Source organism: Lates calcarifer, linkage group LG10 (genome assembly GCF_001640805.2).
Source record: "Lates calcarifer isolate ASB-BC8 linkage group LG10, TLL_Latcal_v3, whole genome shotgun sequence".
NCBI classification, from domain to species: Eukaryota; Metazoa; Chordata; class Actinopteri; family Centropomidae; genus Lates; species Lates calcarifer.
Window position 1 is genome coordinate 4,774,956 of NC_066842.1, and position 17,706 is coordinate 4,792,661.

Below are 17,706 nucleotides of genomic sequence, written 5' to 3' on the forward strand. Positions count from 1 at the left end.
GCCAATAGGAAAATATCTCCCAGTGAGACAGACATTGCACAACAGTTGGCTACCTTTTCACCTGTGAATGCAGGAGACAGGTGGTATGTGTGAAGGTAGCGGTCGGTGCAGGTAGAGGAGTTAGTTTCTTTGTGGGTTCACACAGGCTGGACTCTGATAATTGAATCATACCCGAGAGGATGTTTGATTTAAAGAAAGAGTGGAGCATCTCTTTTGCAGGTTGCGGTTTTATGGGGATTTATTATGTCGGTGCCACCAGTTGTATACTTGAACAGTTCCCTCGCTTCATTCAAGACGCCTCCAAAATCTATGGAGCCTCAGCAGGTGCTCTGATGGCTGCTATTCTTGCTGTTGGAATTCCCCTAGGTAAGGTCGTTGGTCCCTTCTCGACAGACCGAACTCAATTCAAAAATCGGTCATTTTAACGCCGAGTTGGTAGAAAGCAAATGTAGAAGGTACATGGAGCAATGTGGAAGATGTCACTTAAATCACCAGATTGCATTATATAATCCGGCATAGATATAAGCACCGTGCTTTAATAAAGCTCCAACATCAATTACACAAATTACCATAAGATATTGATTTTGTAACTGCTTCTCCTCAAGGTGTTTCTTATCTTATTGTATTGTGTATCTTATTTTGACACTTGTGATTTTTGTGTATTCAAAAACACCAAATAAAGACCTCACACTTTAACACTTATGCCTTTACTGGCGCTGTCTGGGAGTAAAAAAGAAATTTCTAACCAACCATTACAGATATTTTTAATAGTTTTGTCCAATATTTGATGTACTGTAGGTGGCCAATAGTCTATGTTATGAAAAAACAGATATATTTCAAGTCTAACAGACTAATCACTGTGTTTCTCTGTGCAGAAAAATGCTGTGCTAGTTTGATGTTCATGGCCAAAGAGGCCAGAAAGCACAAACTAGGGCCTTTGCACCCAGCTTACAATCTGCTGCAGATAGTGAAGGACTCTCTGCTGGGGAGCCTCCCTGAAGACGCCCATGTTCGAGCCTCCGGGAAGCTCTGCGTGTCCCTGACCAGAGTGTCTGATGGGAAGAACGTGCTAGTGTCGGAGTTCGACAGCAGAGAGGAGCTCATTCAGGTAGAATCTGGGAGTTAATCTGACTCTTTCATCCAGAGTAAGTTCTTCTGAAGTCAAGAGACAGTTCAGTGTCTTAATTAGCAACAAGACTCTAAAGTAAGACATAGAGAGGCTCTATGATTGTCATCTGGACATTTTATAATGCCTTATCAAAAATAAGAACCACAAGAACTGTCACTCCATTATTTATGTTCGTCTGCATGGAAAGTCTGTCCTTCAGTAACCCACATGCAGTAATACTGAGTGTGCTTTTTCCAGGCCCTTGTATGCAGCTGCTTTGTTCCTTTCTACTGTGGTGTTATTCCACCCACCTACCGAGGAGTGGTGAGTTGCCCTCAAGCTGTAAACACTTGACTATGAATATAAGTTTATTTTATATTTAAGTTAAGTTCAGGATCAGCACTTGTTTTAACACCTCCCTGTTCTCCGCTCAGCATTATGTGGACGGCGCCGTCAGTGACAACCTTCCTCGATGCCACCTGAAAAACACAGTGACGTTTTCTGCGTACGCCGGCGAGAGCGACATCTGCCCCCGAGCGAGCACGCTGAACTTCCACGAGGTGCGCTTCAACAACGTCAGCATCCAGGTCAACTCAGAGAACATGTACAGAGTGGCCAGCACCTTCTTCCCCCCAGAGCCTGAGGTGAGACACAGACGCTCTTCGATTCAGGAGCTTCTGGCTCTCAGTGGCAGAAATCTGAAACTATTTTATCAGCTTTAAATAGGTTTTGTCAGGTTAACCAAAATCTAACATCAGTAGCCGACAACTTAAGACCATCTGAGTGTTTTTGCATGGTGTGAGGGTTCAGCAGAAATTTACAAGAGTTGAAAAAGAGACCCAAAGCTCAGCACAGAAGAAATATATATTCCTCTAGACTCATACAAAAGTTCAAATAAATGGAGTTCTGAAACTATTGTGCATTATCTGGCAGTGTGACAGTCAGTATCTACACAAAGGCTGTCTGTGTTGCATGTGGAGAAACATGTTTTCCTTGTCATTTGAAACAAGATGAAAACATGCTTCATGTGTCTTTGTTCCTCTTGCTGCCTTCTGCTGGTTAAAAAGTGATTTTTGCAACCTGAAATATACAACACACATACCCACAAACTTGGAGGCAAGTCTCACTTTTAGCATGATACCAGTGGGCTCTCTGAACCCATGTGACACTTTGTAGATTAAGCAGATCATCGTGCATCCTCATCAGGCACTCTTGGATTTTTCAGGCAATGTCTGAAATCTGCCAGTACGGCTACATCGATGCTCTCCGCTTCCTGCAAGAGAACAGTAAGGAGATATTCGTCACAATAAAGATCCTGCAAGTGATCCAGTGTTTCTTATTTCAGAAATGTTCTTAATTTAAATACCCATCACAGATCTGATCAGCGGTGAGTGTCCACTGAGGAGTTTGGAGACGGACTCGCCCAGACCTGTTTGTTGCGAGCTGGCAGAGGAGCAGGCCAGAGCCGAAGAGTCCAATAAGAACACGCAGCAGAATGGACTGAAACCTCCTCAGAGAGAGCACTTCTGGCTGAATCCACAGCTCATAGAGAACCTCCCTGTTAACATCAGAAAGGGTAAGTTTAGAAATTGCAAAGTGCAGGCTGATGTGGTTGTGAGCATCTTAGCAACCCATTTAATTTGCTCTGTATTTGTGTCAGTGTTGTGTGAGGCCTGTAGAGAATCGCATACCGCCGACAGTCTGTTGTCCCACATGGCCGAGTACCTGCCGAAGAAAGTGACTTCATACCTGCAGTTCCCCCGTACTCTGCCTGTTGAGTCGGCCTACTCTCTAGCCCACAAGTAAGAGTCGAACACTGGGTTTTACCTGCAATGGTACATAAAGATTTTACATTAAACACAGAATTAGCTCCTCATGTAGCATCGCATCATCTTTCTTTTTACCTTCCTGTTTGCTGTTTCTTCCTTTGTTCTTTTTCTTCCACAGTAATCTGAAAGCATGAAGTCGACAATTAAATCGATACTGCAAACTTTATCATGCCAATATATGTTACTTTCACTAAACTTTAATGCAGGTCTTGGTTCTATCAATTCTTTTATTCACGTAAAGGATTTGAGTACTACCATCAGTGCCAATTACATACAGGTGTTGATTTGACACTTGAATTAATTCCTCCAGGCTGGTGGATTGGATCCCAGATGTGCCAAAGGACATGAGCTGGCTCTATGGCATGGCTGAAGACATTTACAGACAAGCTTGGAGGGACAAGGTGGAGGACCATGACAGGTAAACAGTGTAAATGTGAAGTCTGTTGTCCAGCTCTGTGCCTTGGTTTCATTTGGTCAGACATTCAGATGAGGCTGATGAAAGTCTGGTCATTAGTATCCTGTGGGAACTTTGACCTTTTGGTGGCAATAGATAGTAGACATGATGAGAATCATGTTTTTTCTGCACTAAATTTCATGTTAGTCATCCCATCCTTTGAGATTTTTCACTCTGGATGAAGCCTTGTCTTCATCTTATGTTTTTTTTCTTCCAGAGAATCACCTCTGCGCAGATGTGCTAGCGTGCCATTAGGTCTGAACTTGTGCAATAACAGAAAAAAAGATGTAAACTCTCTCCCAATGACCCCAGAAGCCAGTCCCACCTCCAGCCTCACCTACACCTGGAACACAAACAGTGAGGAGGACCACATGCCGCTGACTCCGCCCCCAACACCCTCCTTGAGCCCCACCTATTCCCCTGTGTTTGGAGAAGCCACCATGGAGTCACCTCAAAGTGCAGGCTGGGGTTTGGGCAGAGCTGTAGGGTGGATTCGAAACATTGCATTCGAGCAAACCTCAAACAACAAGGAAAAGGACGATTCATAGTCCTTTTCTGCATTCCAGTCAATATTTTTAATATTGCACTGAAAGAAAAGAAAGTGAAAATATTTAATAAATGGATGCAAACATGTCTCGTGTTTGTGGTGTGTTTAACTTGTTCCATAGTATATTTAAACTGCACTAATCAATATTTTTACATTAACAATGGATCATGTTACTGCATGTATTGCGAGGTGCAGCTCAAATGTAACAAGCCTAGAGAAAATTGTCAGTTTCCTCAGCTGTGCAGAGCATTTTAGCATCTTTGACCTTACTCTTTTTGTTTTATGACTTGTAGCTTTAACGTTTGAGTTCACTCAGTAACTTTGCTGTCAGCAGCAAAAAGCAGCTGTAGCAATTAAACAAACTCTTAACTGAAAAGTTAGCAGCCATCTGGTGAACACAGCAGCTAAAGAGTCCCCAGAAACAGAACCTTGAATTAATGCTAATGCTGCTCTGTGTCTGTAGGTTGTATAAATGTGCAGCTGTTTCACTATCCAACAACTTTAAAAGGCGGCAGCATGACAATACTGAGTTTACAGCAAAAACCATAAATGTACATTTTAAAACTAGATGAACATCAGCTGGTGTGCTGGATAGTAAAACATGAACAGATTGTCATGCAACAACTACAGCTTCCACCAGGCTCGTGGCATGATGCACACAAGGAACTGCTGTTATTGAAGCTAAACTACTGTCATTTTGTTTTTAGTTGAAGATGTCCGAACCCCAGAAACACTTGTAGCATGTAGAACAGCTTTACTGTCAGACCTTTTATCTTCAAATACTGTTATCCAGTTCTGAATATGGACAGAAAACCACACAAAACATTTTCAAGTTTTTCAGAAAGATGGAAAAATGTTAGCAGAAATAAAGATAGGAAAGAAACTAGGTTGTATATGTGTTCATACTTATATGATATTTATCAGTTTTTACTGTTGTATTCATTTTATGATGTACTGTTATCAGTTTATCTGATATTGCATATAGTTATCCATGATTAATGTTGTTGTTGTGCCTTTCCTTTACTGATGTATGTTATATAAGTGGTGGTTAAGTAAGTTATGAAAACTGTTTCACATGACATGCAGCTGCCCTAATTGCAGCCAGTGGGTGAAGTTATTCTAGCTTTTCTATTTTGAAACATGTGACGTTTGAGCCTAGTAAGTTGTGCAATACCATACCACAGCCAACACACACACTTCCCACTTTACCTCTGTATGTAGAGGAGATAAGACAAACAGTGTACACATGTATCGAATACTGAAGGGAATCCAAATGCCCCGGCTGAACTCTGAGAGATGCCAGGAGGGACTGTGACAATAGAAATGCAGTTTCAATCAACCATGATGTTTCAGTGGGACGAGGAGTGGAACATCTCGTTTGCAGGCTGTGGATTCAGGAGTATTTACTACCTGGGAGCGTTGAGCTGTATCCTGGAGCGGGTTCCACAGCTGGTTCATGGTGCTTCTAAAATCTGTGGAGCTTCATCTGGTTGTCTCGTTGCTGCAGCTCTGGCTGTTGGGATTCCCATTGGTAAGTCACATTGCAGATCAGTTTTGTGTGATCGCCCCATGCATGGAGCTCACAGTTTACAGTGTTATTTTCCACTGCAGTCCCTCATTTTGCAATTTAAAAAATCTGATATTGTCCCCACATAAACACATGTATAATGTACTCCTAAAAAAAGAAGTAAATAATTTAATTCTTATTTCTTAGCACCCCTCATTCACAGTGTAGAATGACAGTATGGATATATTTACAACAGGTGAAAGCCAAGTGTTTTTAAATCTAACTTTGCCAGCCATCTGGTTTTGTTATGCGCCTACAATGTATGTGTAGTTTTAATTTTCTTCCTGTAGTATTTGAAGTTCCTGGTTGTATAGAAAAGGTCAGGGGTATGTTATCTCAGAGCAAGTGCAGTTCATGCAATAGTGGGGGCAAATTCCAGATGTCACATGGAGTACACAGCCAAGGGAGTCCAATGAGGAGAAAACACCCATTCACCAACAACAGACAGACACAAAAACATCACAATGAAAACAAACAAACAAAAAAAGAGAGATATGTTTATACTGTTTTTCCAGGTATTTTATCAATGTAGCAATGTATCAGTTAGAAGCAATGCCTCAACAGGTTTCTGATATCATATATTACAAAGAATGCATTTTGAGTCAGGGGCCAAGGTTAGCTTCTTTCAATACATCCAGGGACCATAAGACTTTTAAAGGAAAAACAAAATACTGGAATTTGATTCACTCACTTATTAATCTGTCTTGCTTTTTCCTCCTCAGAACAGTTCTGTGTTGATGTGTTGAATGTGGCGAAAGAGGCCAGAAAACACACACTGGGAGTTTTCCACCCGACCTTCAGTCTGCTGCGGACAGTGCGGGAATCCCTGCTGGAGAAACTTCCAGAGGACGCCCACCTTCGGGCCTCTGGAAAGCTCTGCGTGTCCCTCACCAGACTGGCTGACGGGAAGAACGTTTTGGTGTCGGAGTTTGACAGCAGAGACGAGCTCATTCAGGTAAAATGGAGGAGAGAAAGGCACTGAAATGTCTTGAAGCCCAGTTTGACTTCACCGTAATTCAACAAAATGCCAGAACCTGAGGATCTGATTTTTAAATTCTGATGTTTTGACCTGTGCCTCCTTTTGCAGGTTCTCATGTGCAGCTGCTTTTTCCCTGTTTACTGCGGTTTCATCCCACCTTCATACCGTGGAGTGGTGAGTGGACACCTGTCCATTTTTTAACCAGTTTCACCCTGCTTCACTGTTGCTATAATCTCCCTCAGTGCTGCAGTGGACATGTTATTGTCAAAGGGTTAGCAAGAAATCATTATACAATATGATTTTACAGTGCTATTCACTTTAAAGCCCCTATAATCAGAAAATGTCAAATCCTACGAATAGGAGCTTTAAGTAAACAATCAGAGTTCTGGATCAACTTCACCTACTTTGTGGTTTATGTAGAAGGAAAAAAAGAGGTCAAAACTCCAGCAACACTGCTTATATAAAGTACAACTTTATAATGAGACCACCATATTTTGGTTTGTGGACTTTATCAGGATCATCATCACATGACCAACCCTAACCCAATCCCTAAGCCTAACCCATACATGCATTCAGCAGGGTATTGAGTTGCTTTTAACTGGTCCTTAGTCCTTTTAAAGCAAAGTATGAATCAAAAATTTTGAAAGTTTTTAATCTGTGTGGTCATCTCTCAGCTCTACATGGATGGAGCCCTGAGCAACAACATGCCCCTGTTCGAGCAGAGAAACACCATCACCATGGCCCCGTTCTCAGGTGAGAGCGACATCTGCCCCACAGAGGGTACATTCAACTTCTTCGAGGTGCACTACGGCAACGTCAGCATCCAGGTCAACACCGGCAACGTGCACCGCGTCTGTACATCCTTCTTACCTCCTAGACTTGAGGTTGGAAAAATCTCTGCTTCTCTGTCATACCAGGAAACCGAACGAACAGGTTTAGTGTTAAAATCAAATTATCTTTAAAAAGTTCTCTGCACTGCATGGTTTTGCATTTGTTCTTGACAGAAGCTGGCTGAGATCTGTCACAACGGCTACATGGATGCTCTTCGTTTCCTGAGAGAAAGAGGTGATCTCAGAACTGGATCTCTTTGGGTTTACACGTGTAGTAACAACAGAAGACATGTTCTTCATCAGCTGTCTCTTACAGATCTGCTTGGGACACAGTGCCTTCCTCCCAGTTTGGTGTCAGAGATGGACGCAGTCAAGACCTCTTGTTGTGAGCCCAAGAAGACTCTGATGAATGGACTAAATCTTGCAAAAGAAAAACAGTGCTGGCTGGACCAGAAAGTCATAGAGAACCTCCCAGTTGACTTCAAAAAAAGTAAGTGGGACAGGTGGGACTGGGGTCACAGTAGGACTCCACAGTTGTAATATTAGAGATAATTCTGGTTCCATTCATCTGTGAAGTGGCTGTAGATCAACCTCTCTGTACAAAACAGTATCTTTACGAATATATATGTTGTCTGTATGTGTGTGTGATAGTCCTGTGTGAGGCTTGCAGGGAGAGTCATGATGGAGTCAGCTGGTGGTCTCAGCTCGCTGAGTTCCTTCCAGTCAAACTGGTTTTGTATCTGCTGAGCCTCCTCATGCTGCCCATCGAGCTGACCTTCTTACTTGCCAAAAGGTGAAGACAAAGCAGCTCAATGTGCAACCATTAGGAACAGATCAATTTACATCCATATATATATATATATATATATATATATATATAGGCCTTAGGCAGCCAAAATCAGCAGCATCTTTAAAAACATACCTCAAATTAAACTGGCTAAAACATTTCTTCTTCTTCTATCTTTTTTATCGGTTGTATTTTGACAGTGTGATACAGTCGGGCTGCACAGTAATTTACAGACTGTTGACATCAGCTGCAGATTTCTCCAGTGGAGGCAAGGAAAACATCAGGTTTGTAAACACATCCATAAAATATGAGATATATATATATATATATATATCATATTTTATCTCATATATATATATATATATATATATATATATATATATATATATATATATATATATATATAAATTAATTAATCAGTTTAATTTAGTATAATTTTTTATTTGAATTAAACTTTCAAATTTAGCAGCTGCCCAGAAAGAAAATGGTCAGCCATTGTCTTCTACTAAATTCTGCTTGGTAAAGAAGTTAAACTGCTGCATAACAGTGGAGTCATTGCTCTAACTGAAATGGTTTTATAAAATGGAGATTTTTAGAGGCTCTAATTATATGATGAAGGTGATGTAATTCGTTTTTTTCCTCCAAAGGGAAAAAAATATGATGTTACTGTCAGTTATTCTTGTTGTACACACCTTCTTTATCTACTGCTGTAAAGGTAACAACAGAGATAATGCCATTACAATAACACCACTAACAGAAACCATTTTTGTCTCTGTGTCTCCATCTAGGGAATCTCGTAGGTACAGCAACAAATCCTCTGGCTTAAATCTTGCGATTCAGACGAGGAGATGAAAACATTAAACCTCTGACCTCAACAGTCGCTCCAGTTTCCAACAAAAGTCTTCACTGGGATGACAACAGTAACATGGACCTCCTCTCCCTCACCTTGACATGTACAATTTTGCCCGACCACCAAGCATGAAATTTGCCTAAATGTGGCAAGGTGACTTTAAACCACAGAAGTAAACGGACACATCATCAACCATAAACCATAGCATTTGTCACCTATGTTACATTAATAAGGAAGAGTATCTCATGCAGACCATGTGGACTGAACTGACCAATAGCTTAACTTTTACCCACAGTGACTTGGGTTAAATTTGTCACCATCAGATGGTTGTGGTGGATGGATGTATAACATGAATTTTCCTCCTCTAGATAAAACTTTGATTGTATTTCAGCATCAGCTACTGACAGAGTAGAAACCAAAACAACTCCTCCGTTCTCACCAGAGCTCAGGGACCGTTTACTGAAGCTGACCTCTGGCCTCTTGTCTCAGCTTGATTGATCCCATTTTAAAATCTTCATCTAGAAGGAGAGAGACAAGTGAACATAGAAATCTGTCTCAGCTACAAACTCACAACTTCTGCCTGCCCATAATCAGCAGCTTATTTATTTATTATTTGCTGTTTTTATTTCATAATTAATGTTGTTTTATAGGCAATAATCTATAGGCCTTCTTAGTTCCAGGTTCAATATGTGCAAAAAGGTTGTTTCAATAAGTTTTCAATAAATGTTGAACCCGTCCGGCCCTTGACTTGTAGCAATTTTTTAAGGGTTTGACACCCCTGATGTAGAGCTTAGAGAGACAAGATGGCGGTGAACTTGTTTCTTTGCCACAAACAGAAGAAGTGAAATGCAAGGGCAGAGCTCAAGTACACCTCTGCAAAGCCAAATAACTCCCAGCACTGGGCACCATTTCATTCAGAATTTATTAAAATAACACTTAGAGTGAAAATCAACTTGGAAATGTTTGATCCTGAAATTTCAATGTTTTCATTTTTGCCGTTTATGTGTCCAAATTTAACCAGCAGTTTTTCAGAGTTAAATATGAATAAGCACAAATTTAAAAACAGAGATTAAAATTGAATATTTTATTGAAACAAATTCAGATAAATGTGGGAGACACCGGAGCACCTGGAGAAAACCTGTTTTGCCACAGCCTTGACCGTAGTCTAAACTGAAAGCTCCTATCTACGGAACCACAAGAAAGCTGCAACTGAGGCTGCGGCGGCTGCTATACAAATTAAAATGAAGGTCTGATTATTTTCAAATCTTCAGCTGTGTTCGGTTGCGTTGTCTCAGTTTTCTGCCATATTGGGTGATGTCTGTAAAGAAAGATGGGTGTGTATTGCGCTGGCTAGCCTTCAGCCCTTCAACTTTTTCTCAAATTTTTGTGCTTCACCTCTTCTCCTGCCTCTGTTCATTGCCTTTTTGTCTTGATTCCTCCATCCCTGTCTTTGATTGCTTGTAGGTTTATGAACCTGAAAATGAAGTCTACGGTATTCAAGGACTCGCTGTTTGAAGAGTGTTACTTTGAGGACATCACCTCCAGCAACACCTTCTTCAAGAATTGCACCTTCATTGCCACCCTCTTCTACAACACAGGTAGGAAACACACACAAACACACACACTGATCATGTATAATGGTATATAAAAAGGTGAGGATCTACAGCCTTATGTCAGTGAACACCTTTAGGTAACCAACAAATTCTGATCAACATTGTTACAATAGGTTGTCACAGCCCGGCTCGACAACTGTGACCAGGAAGGGAGACGGAACGAGTTGGCAGGTTAAAGTTAACAATGTATTTACAAAGAAAAGTAAATTAATCAACCAAACCAACAACACAGGAACAACCAAAACTAACGAAAAGAAAACGACAGCTGCCACCAAGGTCAGCCGGGACCAGGAACCATCATCATATATATACATATACATATATATATATATATATATATATATATATATATATATATATATATATATATATATATATATATATATATATATATATACACACACATACATACATACATACATACATACATATATATATATATATATATATATATAATTTGTATAATTTTGACAGGATATATTTTCATGGAGAGCAAAATATTTTAAGTTATTTAAAGTTTAAGTTTATTTATTTCGAAATAATATTCCTGTCTGTTTTTATTCATATTTATGTTCAAAAACATTTAGTTTTAGTGTGTTCAATAAATGTTTATCCTGTTCGGCCCGTGACCTAAACTGTGTTTTGAATTTTGGCCCCCTGTGCAATTGAGTTTGACACCCCTGCTGTAATGAAACAATACAACATAAGAAGACACTATGAAACGAAGCACCACGACAGATACAAGCATCTGGACACGACACTAAGGCCACAGAAGGTAGAAGAGTTCAAAAGAAGCCTGGTTTCACAGCAGGCTACGTTCACTGTAGAAAATGTTTTCACTTGAAATTACTGTGGAAAAGCTGCAGAGAGAGCCATAAGGAATTAATGGTTTTATTCATGGTTTTATTTCTTTTATTTTTATTTATTTATTATATATTGTTTTTATCTCATAATTAATGTTGTTTTATAGGCAATAATCTATAGGCCTTCTTAGTTCCAGGTTCAATATGTGCAAAAAGGTTGTTTCAATAAGTTTTCAATAAACGTTGAACCCGTCTGGCCCTTGACTTGTAGCAATTTTTTAATTTCGGCCCACTGTGTATTTGAGTTTGACACCCCTGATGTAAAGCTTGGAGAGACAAGATGGCGGCCAACTCGTTTCTTTGCCACCAACAGAGGAACCAACAGAGCTCAATTACACCTCAGCAAAGCCAAATAGCTCCAACACTGAGCACCATTTAATTCTGAATGTATTAAAATAACACTTAGAGTGAAAATCAATTTGGAAATGTTTGATCCTGAAATTTAATGTTTTCATTTTTTGCCATTTATGTGTCCAAATTTAACCAGTAGTTTTTCAGAGTTAAATATGAATAAGCACAAATTTAAACCTCTCTAAGACATTTGTCAAATAGAGCTATTGTTCTTCTATTTTATTATTATTATTATTATTCCACACCTTTTTTGGTCTCTAACTAGTCCCACTTCAGACACTGAAATTTCACTGCACTTTCTACTGTAGAAACTATTCTGCTATGAAAATGTTTCACTTTTCAAGCTTTTTACTGTTTTGCTTATTCAACTTTGTTCAACTGTTTATGCTTTTATGCTATTTTGCTATTTACAACAATTTTGCAATTTTGCAATTTTACTATCACTACAATTGCTTTTACTACCAGGCGTTGCGCTGTGGATTTCAGTGTCTGAAGTGGGGATCGAACCGCTGGTGGTGTGAAATGCTTTCTGGGATACTGGTAGTAACCTTGGGATTGGGAAAGCTCCCATAGGATCCCATTCATTTTTTAATTCATAAAAAAATTCATATAAAGTCATACAAGCATAGGATCAAAAAGTTGAATACATCCCAGAAAGTCCAGCAGAAGCGGAACATTTTCATACCTGAATGGTGTCTGTACATTTAATTCAACTTTATTCAACTCTTTATGCTTTTTAAAACGTTCAACTTTGTCTGCAAATTTGCTATTCAAATGAATGCTTAAGCTGTTGGTTTTAACTTTAAGCGTCTGCATCTACTCACTCTTTCTGCTTTTTCTTCTACATTTCAACAATAATTTCAGCCTTTCAACTTCTTCTGAATTTCAACAATAATTTCAGCCATTTTAAGCACTGTGTCAGTGATCCATTCAGTTCTCAACATTCACATGCATTTTCCACAGGAAATGCATTTTCTAGTTCATCCTGAAGTCTCACCAGCGGATATGGAGCTTATCAAAATTTTTCTGCAGACTGACTTTGATATATCTACTGCCAGCAACTGAGCATCTCTACAGGAGCAAATGACAACTGTGTATTGAACATCTTACCTACGATTTGATTTCTTATCTTCTTTAAATTTTACCACCCAGTTTTCCTAATTGTATGTGTATATATTTGAATTATGACTTGAATTTTTTCAGGTGAATTTTTTTTATTTTTTATTTTTTATTTTATTATTGGCTGTTTAGAAGTGTGGGAGGAAACCGGAATATCCGAAATAAACCCACGCAGACATGGGGAGAACAGGTAAACTCCACCATGCTACCCTTTTTTTTTTGTGTGTGTGTGTGTGTGTGTGTTTCTGTTTTGTTTTTTTTAATGCCACTGCTTGTGCAAACATCATCTGGAGAAAACTCTTGATTCAGAGGTTGTTGGTTGGTTTCTAGCTTCTAACAGTGGCCTGTTAACTCTGTTGGAAATCATAGGCCTATTATTAATTCTTGCAGGACGAGAAACAATTCTCAAACTAAAAATAAAAACACTACAAGATGGTCTTTGGACATAGACAATGTCAATGATGAATAACTTTGAAGTCTGTGCTTGAAGGCTTGCTAGGACTCTGGCAGCTAACATTATGGCCATCCTGTAACAACCAGTGATTATTCTTGATCTAATTGTTGCTTGGGTATTGTTGAAAAATCTTCTTATCGTTATTTGTTGTTGGATAAAAACAAGTGCAATTTTTTCAGTGATCATGGACCAAAAATTCATAATTCGTGCTCTAGCCATGTTGAAATAAGATGCAACTGTTCTTTGGGCCATGGACAATAAAGCTGCGAGTTTTGCTCGAGCAATGACAAAAGAATTAATAGTTATTTCTCTGAGCTGTGTTAAAATTGATGCGTGGCCCTCGGTCTGTGGTGTCTCTGGGTTAAGTGAAGACATAGTTTCCCCGGGTCCCTCATTCTCAGGGGAGGTACTGCAGAAAGGTAGAGTCGTGTAGAGAACAAGAAGAGGACCCTTAAGCCTCTCACTTCCAGAATCACTTCTGGGAATCACAGCAGAGCTGCAGACAGAGACGCTATCTTTTTGTTGACTTTCATTATTTAAACAGTACAAGCCTGTCGAACAGCTAACTTGATGCAGTTCTGTGAGCTTACTGAAGTTTCCGGCCTTTAAGTCTTTTGGGATTGGTGGTGGTGGACACTCACCTAGAGGTGACTCGTGAAGTATAGGTTTTGTGGGGTTATCGTTGGATGAACTGGGACGATTGAGCCTTTCACCGCCAGAATCATTCTTGTGAATCACAGCAGGGCTCTGGCCAAAGACGCCATCTTTTTGTTGACTTTCATTATTTAAACAGTACAAGCCGGTGGAACGCCTAACTTGATGCAGTTCCGTGAGCTTACTGAAGTTTCTGGCCTTTAAGTCTTTGGGGATTGGTGGTGGTGGACACTCACCTAGAGGTGACTCGTGAAGTATAGGTTTTGTGGGGTTATCGTTGGATGAACTGGGACGATTGAGCCTTTCACCGCCAGAATCATTCTTGTGAATCACAGCAGGGCTCTGGCCAAAGACGCCATGTTTTTGTTGACTTTCATTATTTAAACAGTACGAGCCGGTAGAATGGCTAACTTGATGTAGTTCCGTGACCTCGCTGAAGTTTCCGGCCTTTAAGTCTTTTGGGGTTGGTTGCGGTGCACACTCACCTAGAGGTGACGCATTAGGTACAGGTTTTGTGGGGTTATCGTTGGATGAACTGGGACAATTAAATCCCAGACCAGATCTGATGAGGCGACCAGCAGTTATGGCTACCAAAGGCACCAGTGCAGCACCCAGTATTAAGGCTCGCATGTTGGCGGTTAGAGGAAGTTGAACAAAATTGACGGTATTTTTTCTGCTCTCCAAAATTATTGTTTGTCAAGCTTTACAAGATTAAAAAAAGGTGGAAAAGAAAGTGACTGGTTCTTCTCTGGATTCTCTCTCTCTAAATTCCTCTGTGTGTATCCCTTCTCAACAGTCTGTGATAGAATGAGACTGATGATGTCACTGATGACATCACAAGAGTTTAAAGTACACATGGTTACCAAGTTACTGTTACTATGGTAACCATGTTTTCAATTTAAAATTAGTTCTTTATGATATCTCAGTCCTTTTTACACCTTCTTTTTTCACCTTGACAACCATTCAACAAATGAGATACAGACATATATATATATGTATATATATATATATATATATATATATATATATATATATATATATATATATATATATATATATATATACTGTCTGTATCTCATTTGTTGAATGGTGGAGGAACAGTTTTACTTTACATAGCCCTAGCAAGCATTGTAGCACTGACTTGCACGGTTCAGGTTTTCCATGAGGAGCCAACACCGAATTATAGCATTTTTGCTTTTCGTTGCCGTATGGCTGGCACTCCTCCTGCAAGAACTGGTAATAGGCCTATGATTTCCAACAGAGTTGAGGACAGTTCTGATGAGCTAGAGGAACAAGAGCCACAGCAAAGTCTGCTTGAATATATTGGTAGTTGTGTCATTAAGGCTCCTCACACACTATACACGTATGTTGCAGCTGCTTTTTCCAGGCTCAGAAGAAGTATGGCTTGTGCATTTTCTGGACAATAGCTGTTAACAGGCCCGCCACTGTTAGAAGCTAGAAACCAACCAACAACCTCTGAATCAAGAGTTTGCGCAAGCAGTGGCATTAACAAAAAAAAAAAAAAAAAAAAGGGTAGCATGGTGGAGTTTACCTGTTCTCCCCATGTCTGCGTGGGTTTATTTTGGGTATCCCGGTTTCCTCCCACACTTCTAAACATCCAATAATAAAATAAAATAAATTCACCTGAAAAAATTCAAGTAATGATTCAAATATATACATATACACTGTATATATATGTATTCTTTAATGTATTAATGCATTCAATTTTGAATAAATTGTTTTATTTTTCAGAGTTAGGTTTAGGTTTTGAAAAAGCACTCATCTGTAGGAAAAGCATTGTAGTGAAATAAGAGCACAGAGAAGGAAGGATTTTATTGAATAAAACCTCACTTTCTAAAAAATGGCAGGTACAGTCCTGGAATATATGGAGTAAGGGTGCTATAAAATCTTACCAAATAAAATAGGAAATTAATAAACGTAATAAAAAACTCTACAAGAGTTCTTTGAAAATCTACTGATATGTTACAGGAGTCTGGGATAAGATCTTTTAGTTACCAGGCATTGATTGATTTATTAATGTCCAAAATTGACTTGTTTTACATTAATAGCAGATCAGTCACTGTGATCAGTATCTTTTCCATCCTGGCAACAAGTTTACCAGTTAATCCCTTTCTGTCACCTCTCGTCATCCTCTGGCCCCCCTTCCTCCCCCTAGTTTCTCTCCAGATCTCTTCAAGTACACGTTGATCAACTGCAAGCTCATCAACAGCACTTTCTTGCACAATAAAGAGGGCTGCCTGCTCAGTGACATCAATGATGAGAACAATGCCTACACGGTCTACTTTGTCAGTTTCCTGGGCATCTTGGCTGTGTTGCCAGGCAACATTGTCTGTGCGCTGCTCATGGACAAGATAGGACGGTTGAGGATGCTAGGTAATATGGGTGCAGGGTCACATCACTCACCATCATGTGAGTCAAAAGTGTGGAGGAATGAAAGACAATTAGGAAAACTGGGTGGTAAAATTTAAAGAAGATAAGAAATCAAATCGTAGGTAAGATGTTCAATACACAGTTGTCATTTGCTCCTGTAGAGATGCTCAGTTGCTGCCAGTAGATAAGCACACTAATACAGAGAATACACACACTGTAAGCACACTAATACAGAGAGTAGATATATCCACTGACTCAAAGTCAGTCTGCAGAACCATTTTTGATAAGCTCCATATCCGCTGGCGAGACTTGAGGATGAACTAGAAAATGCATTTCCTGTGGAAAATGCATGTGAATGTTGAGAACTGAATGGATCGCTGACACAGTGCTTAAAATGGCTGAAATTATTGTTGAAATGTAGAAGAAAAACTTAAAGTTGAAAAGCAAAAGTAATTGCTGAAGTTTAAAATGGCTGAAATTAGCAGAGAGAGAGGGTAGATGCAGAAGCTTAAGCATTCATTTGAATAGCAAATTTGCAGACAAAGTTGAACATTTTAAAAAGCATAAAGAGTTGAAGAAAGTTGAATTAGCATAAATGTAAAAAAGTTTATACCTTTTGATAGTTGAAAGGTTTCTGTAGCAGAAAGTATGCAGGAGTACAGGGGATGGAAGCTCAAGTGCATTAGCTAGAAAAGCAGAGAGCACAAACATGTTGTAGAATCAGCTTAAAGGCAAATAATACACAGCCAAAGCTGGACGATGAAATATGAACGTGGAATGTCTGAACTTCCTAACATGTAAAATGGAAAGAATTGGGTATCATTAGTGTGTGTGTGTGTGTGTGTGTGTGTGTGTATACTGTCTCTATCTTCAGTTTTCTCAATGACTCATCCAATCAACTTTAAACTTGGCAGGTGTAGTAGCCAAAAATTCTTAATTACTTAATATGATTTATAATTACATTGCTTTATGACTGCTCTATATAAAAAGCAGTTGCCTTTATCACCCTTTACAATAAAAAAATGACCCCATAACAATAATTCTTGCACACAGCCACAAGTTAGTCAGCATAGGTTAGGCATAGGTCAATAGCCATATGACCATACTTTAAACAAAAAAAGGTTCCTCAAGGCACTAAAAGTACTGCAAGGTAGGACTTAGAACCCTTTTTTCTTTAATTCAGTTCCCCAAAGAACCTTAAACAGCAAGAAAAGGTTCTTTAGCATAAAAAGGTTCTCCAGAGCGCTTAAAGTGCCTCCGAGCACTTACAAAGAACCAGTTTTTCTTAGTGTATAATGTGACTGTCAGTT

At 39.4% G+C, this 17,706-nt stretch overlaps 2 protein-coding genes across 3 annotated transcripts; both read left to right on the forward strand.

Annotated features, from left to right (window-relative positions):
• Window positions 1-31: 31 nt before the first annotated feature.
• On the forward strand, window positions 32-4,023 carry LOC108889299 (patatin-like phospholipase domain-containing protein 2). The gene is made up of 9 exons (XM_018685687.2): window positions 32-366; window positions 876-1,108; window positions 1,367-1,432; window positions 1,543-1,752; window positions 2,334-2,394; window positions 2,484-2,684; window positions 2,769-2,910; window positions 3,248-3,355; window positions 3,609-4,023. The coding sequence occupies exons 1-9, from the start codon at window positions 180-182 to the stop codon at window positions 3,937-3,939; spliced, it is 1,539 nt and encodes a 512-aa protein (XP_018541203.1). The 5' UTR covers window positions 32-179; the 3' UTR covers window positions 3,940-4,023.
• A 710-nt stretch (window positions 4,024-4,733) lies between these two features.
• On the forward strand, window positions 4,734-9,698 carry LOC108889297 (patatin-like phospholipase domain-containing protein 2). Of its 2 annotated transcripts, XM_018685684.2 has the most exons (9): window positions 4,735-5,469; window positions 6,228-6,460; window positions 6,593-6,658; window positions 7,159-7,368; window positions 7,489-7,549; window positions 7,631-7,804; window positions 7,966-8,107; window positions 8,302-8,385; window positions 8,890-9,698. In XM_018685684.2, the coding sequence occupies exons 1-9, from the start codon at window positions 5,235-5,237 to the stop codon at window positions 8,951-8,953; spliced, it is 1,269 nt and encodes a 422-aa protein (XP_018541200.1). In that variant the 5' UTR covers window positions 4,735-5,234; the 3' UTR covers window positions 8,954-9,698. The 2 variants fall into 2 exon arrangements, 1 of the variants encoding a protein (XP_018541200.1); XR_007813936.1 differs by lacking the exon at window positions 7,966-8,107 and having other exon boundaries at window positions 4,734-5,469; window positions 8,890-8,944.
• Window positions 9,699-17,706: the final 8,008 nt, after the last annotated feature.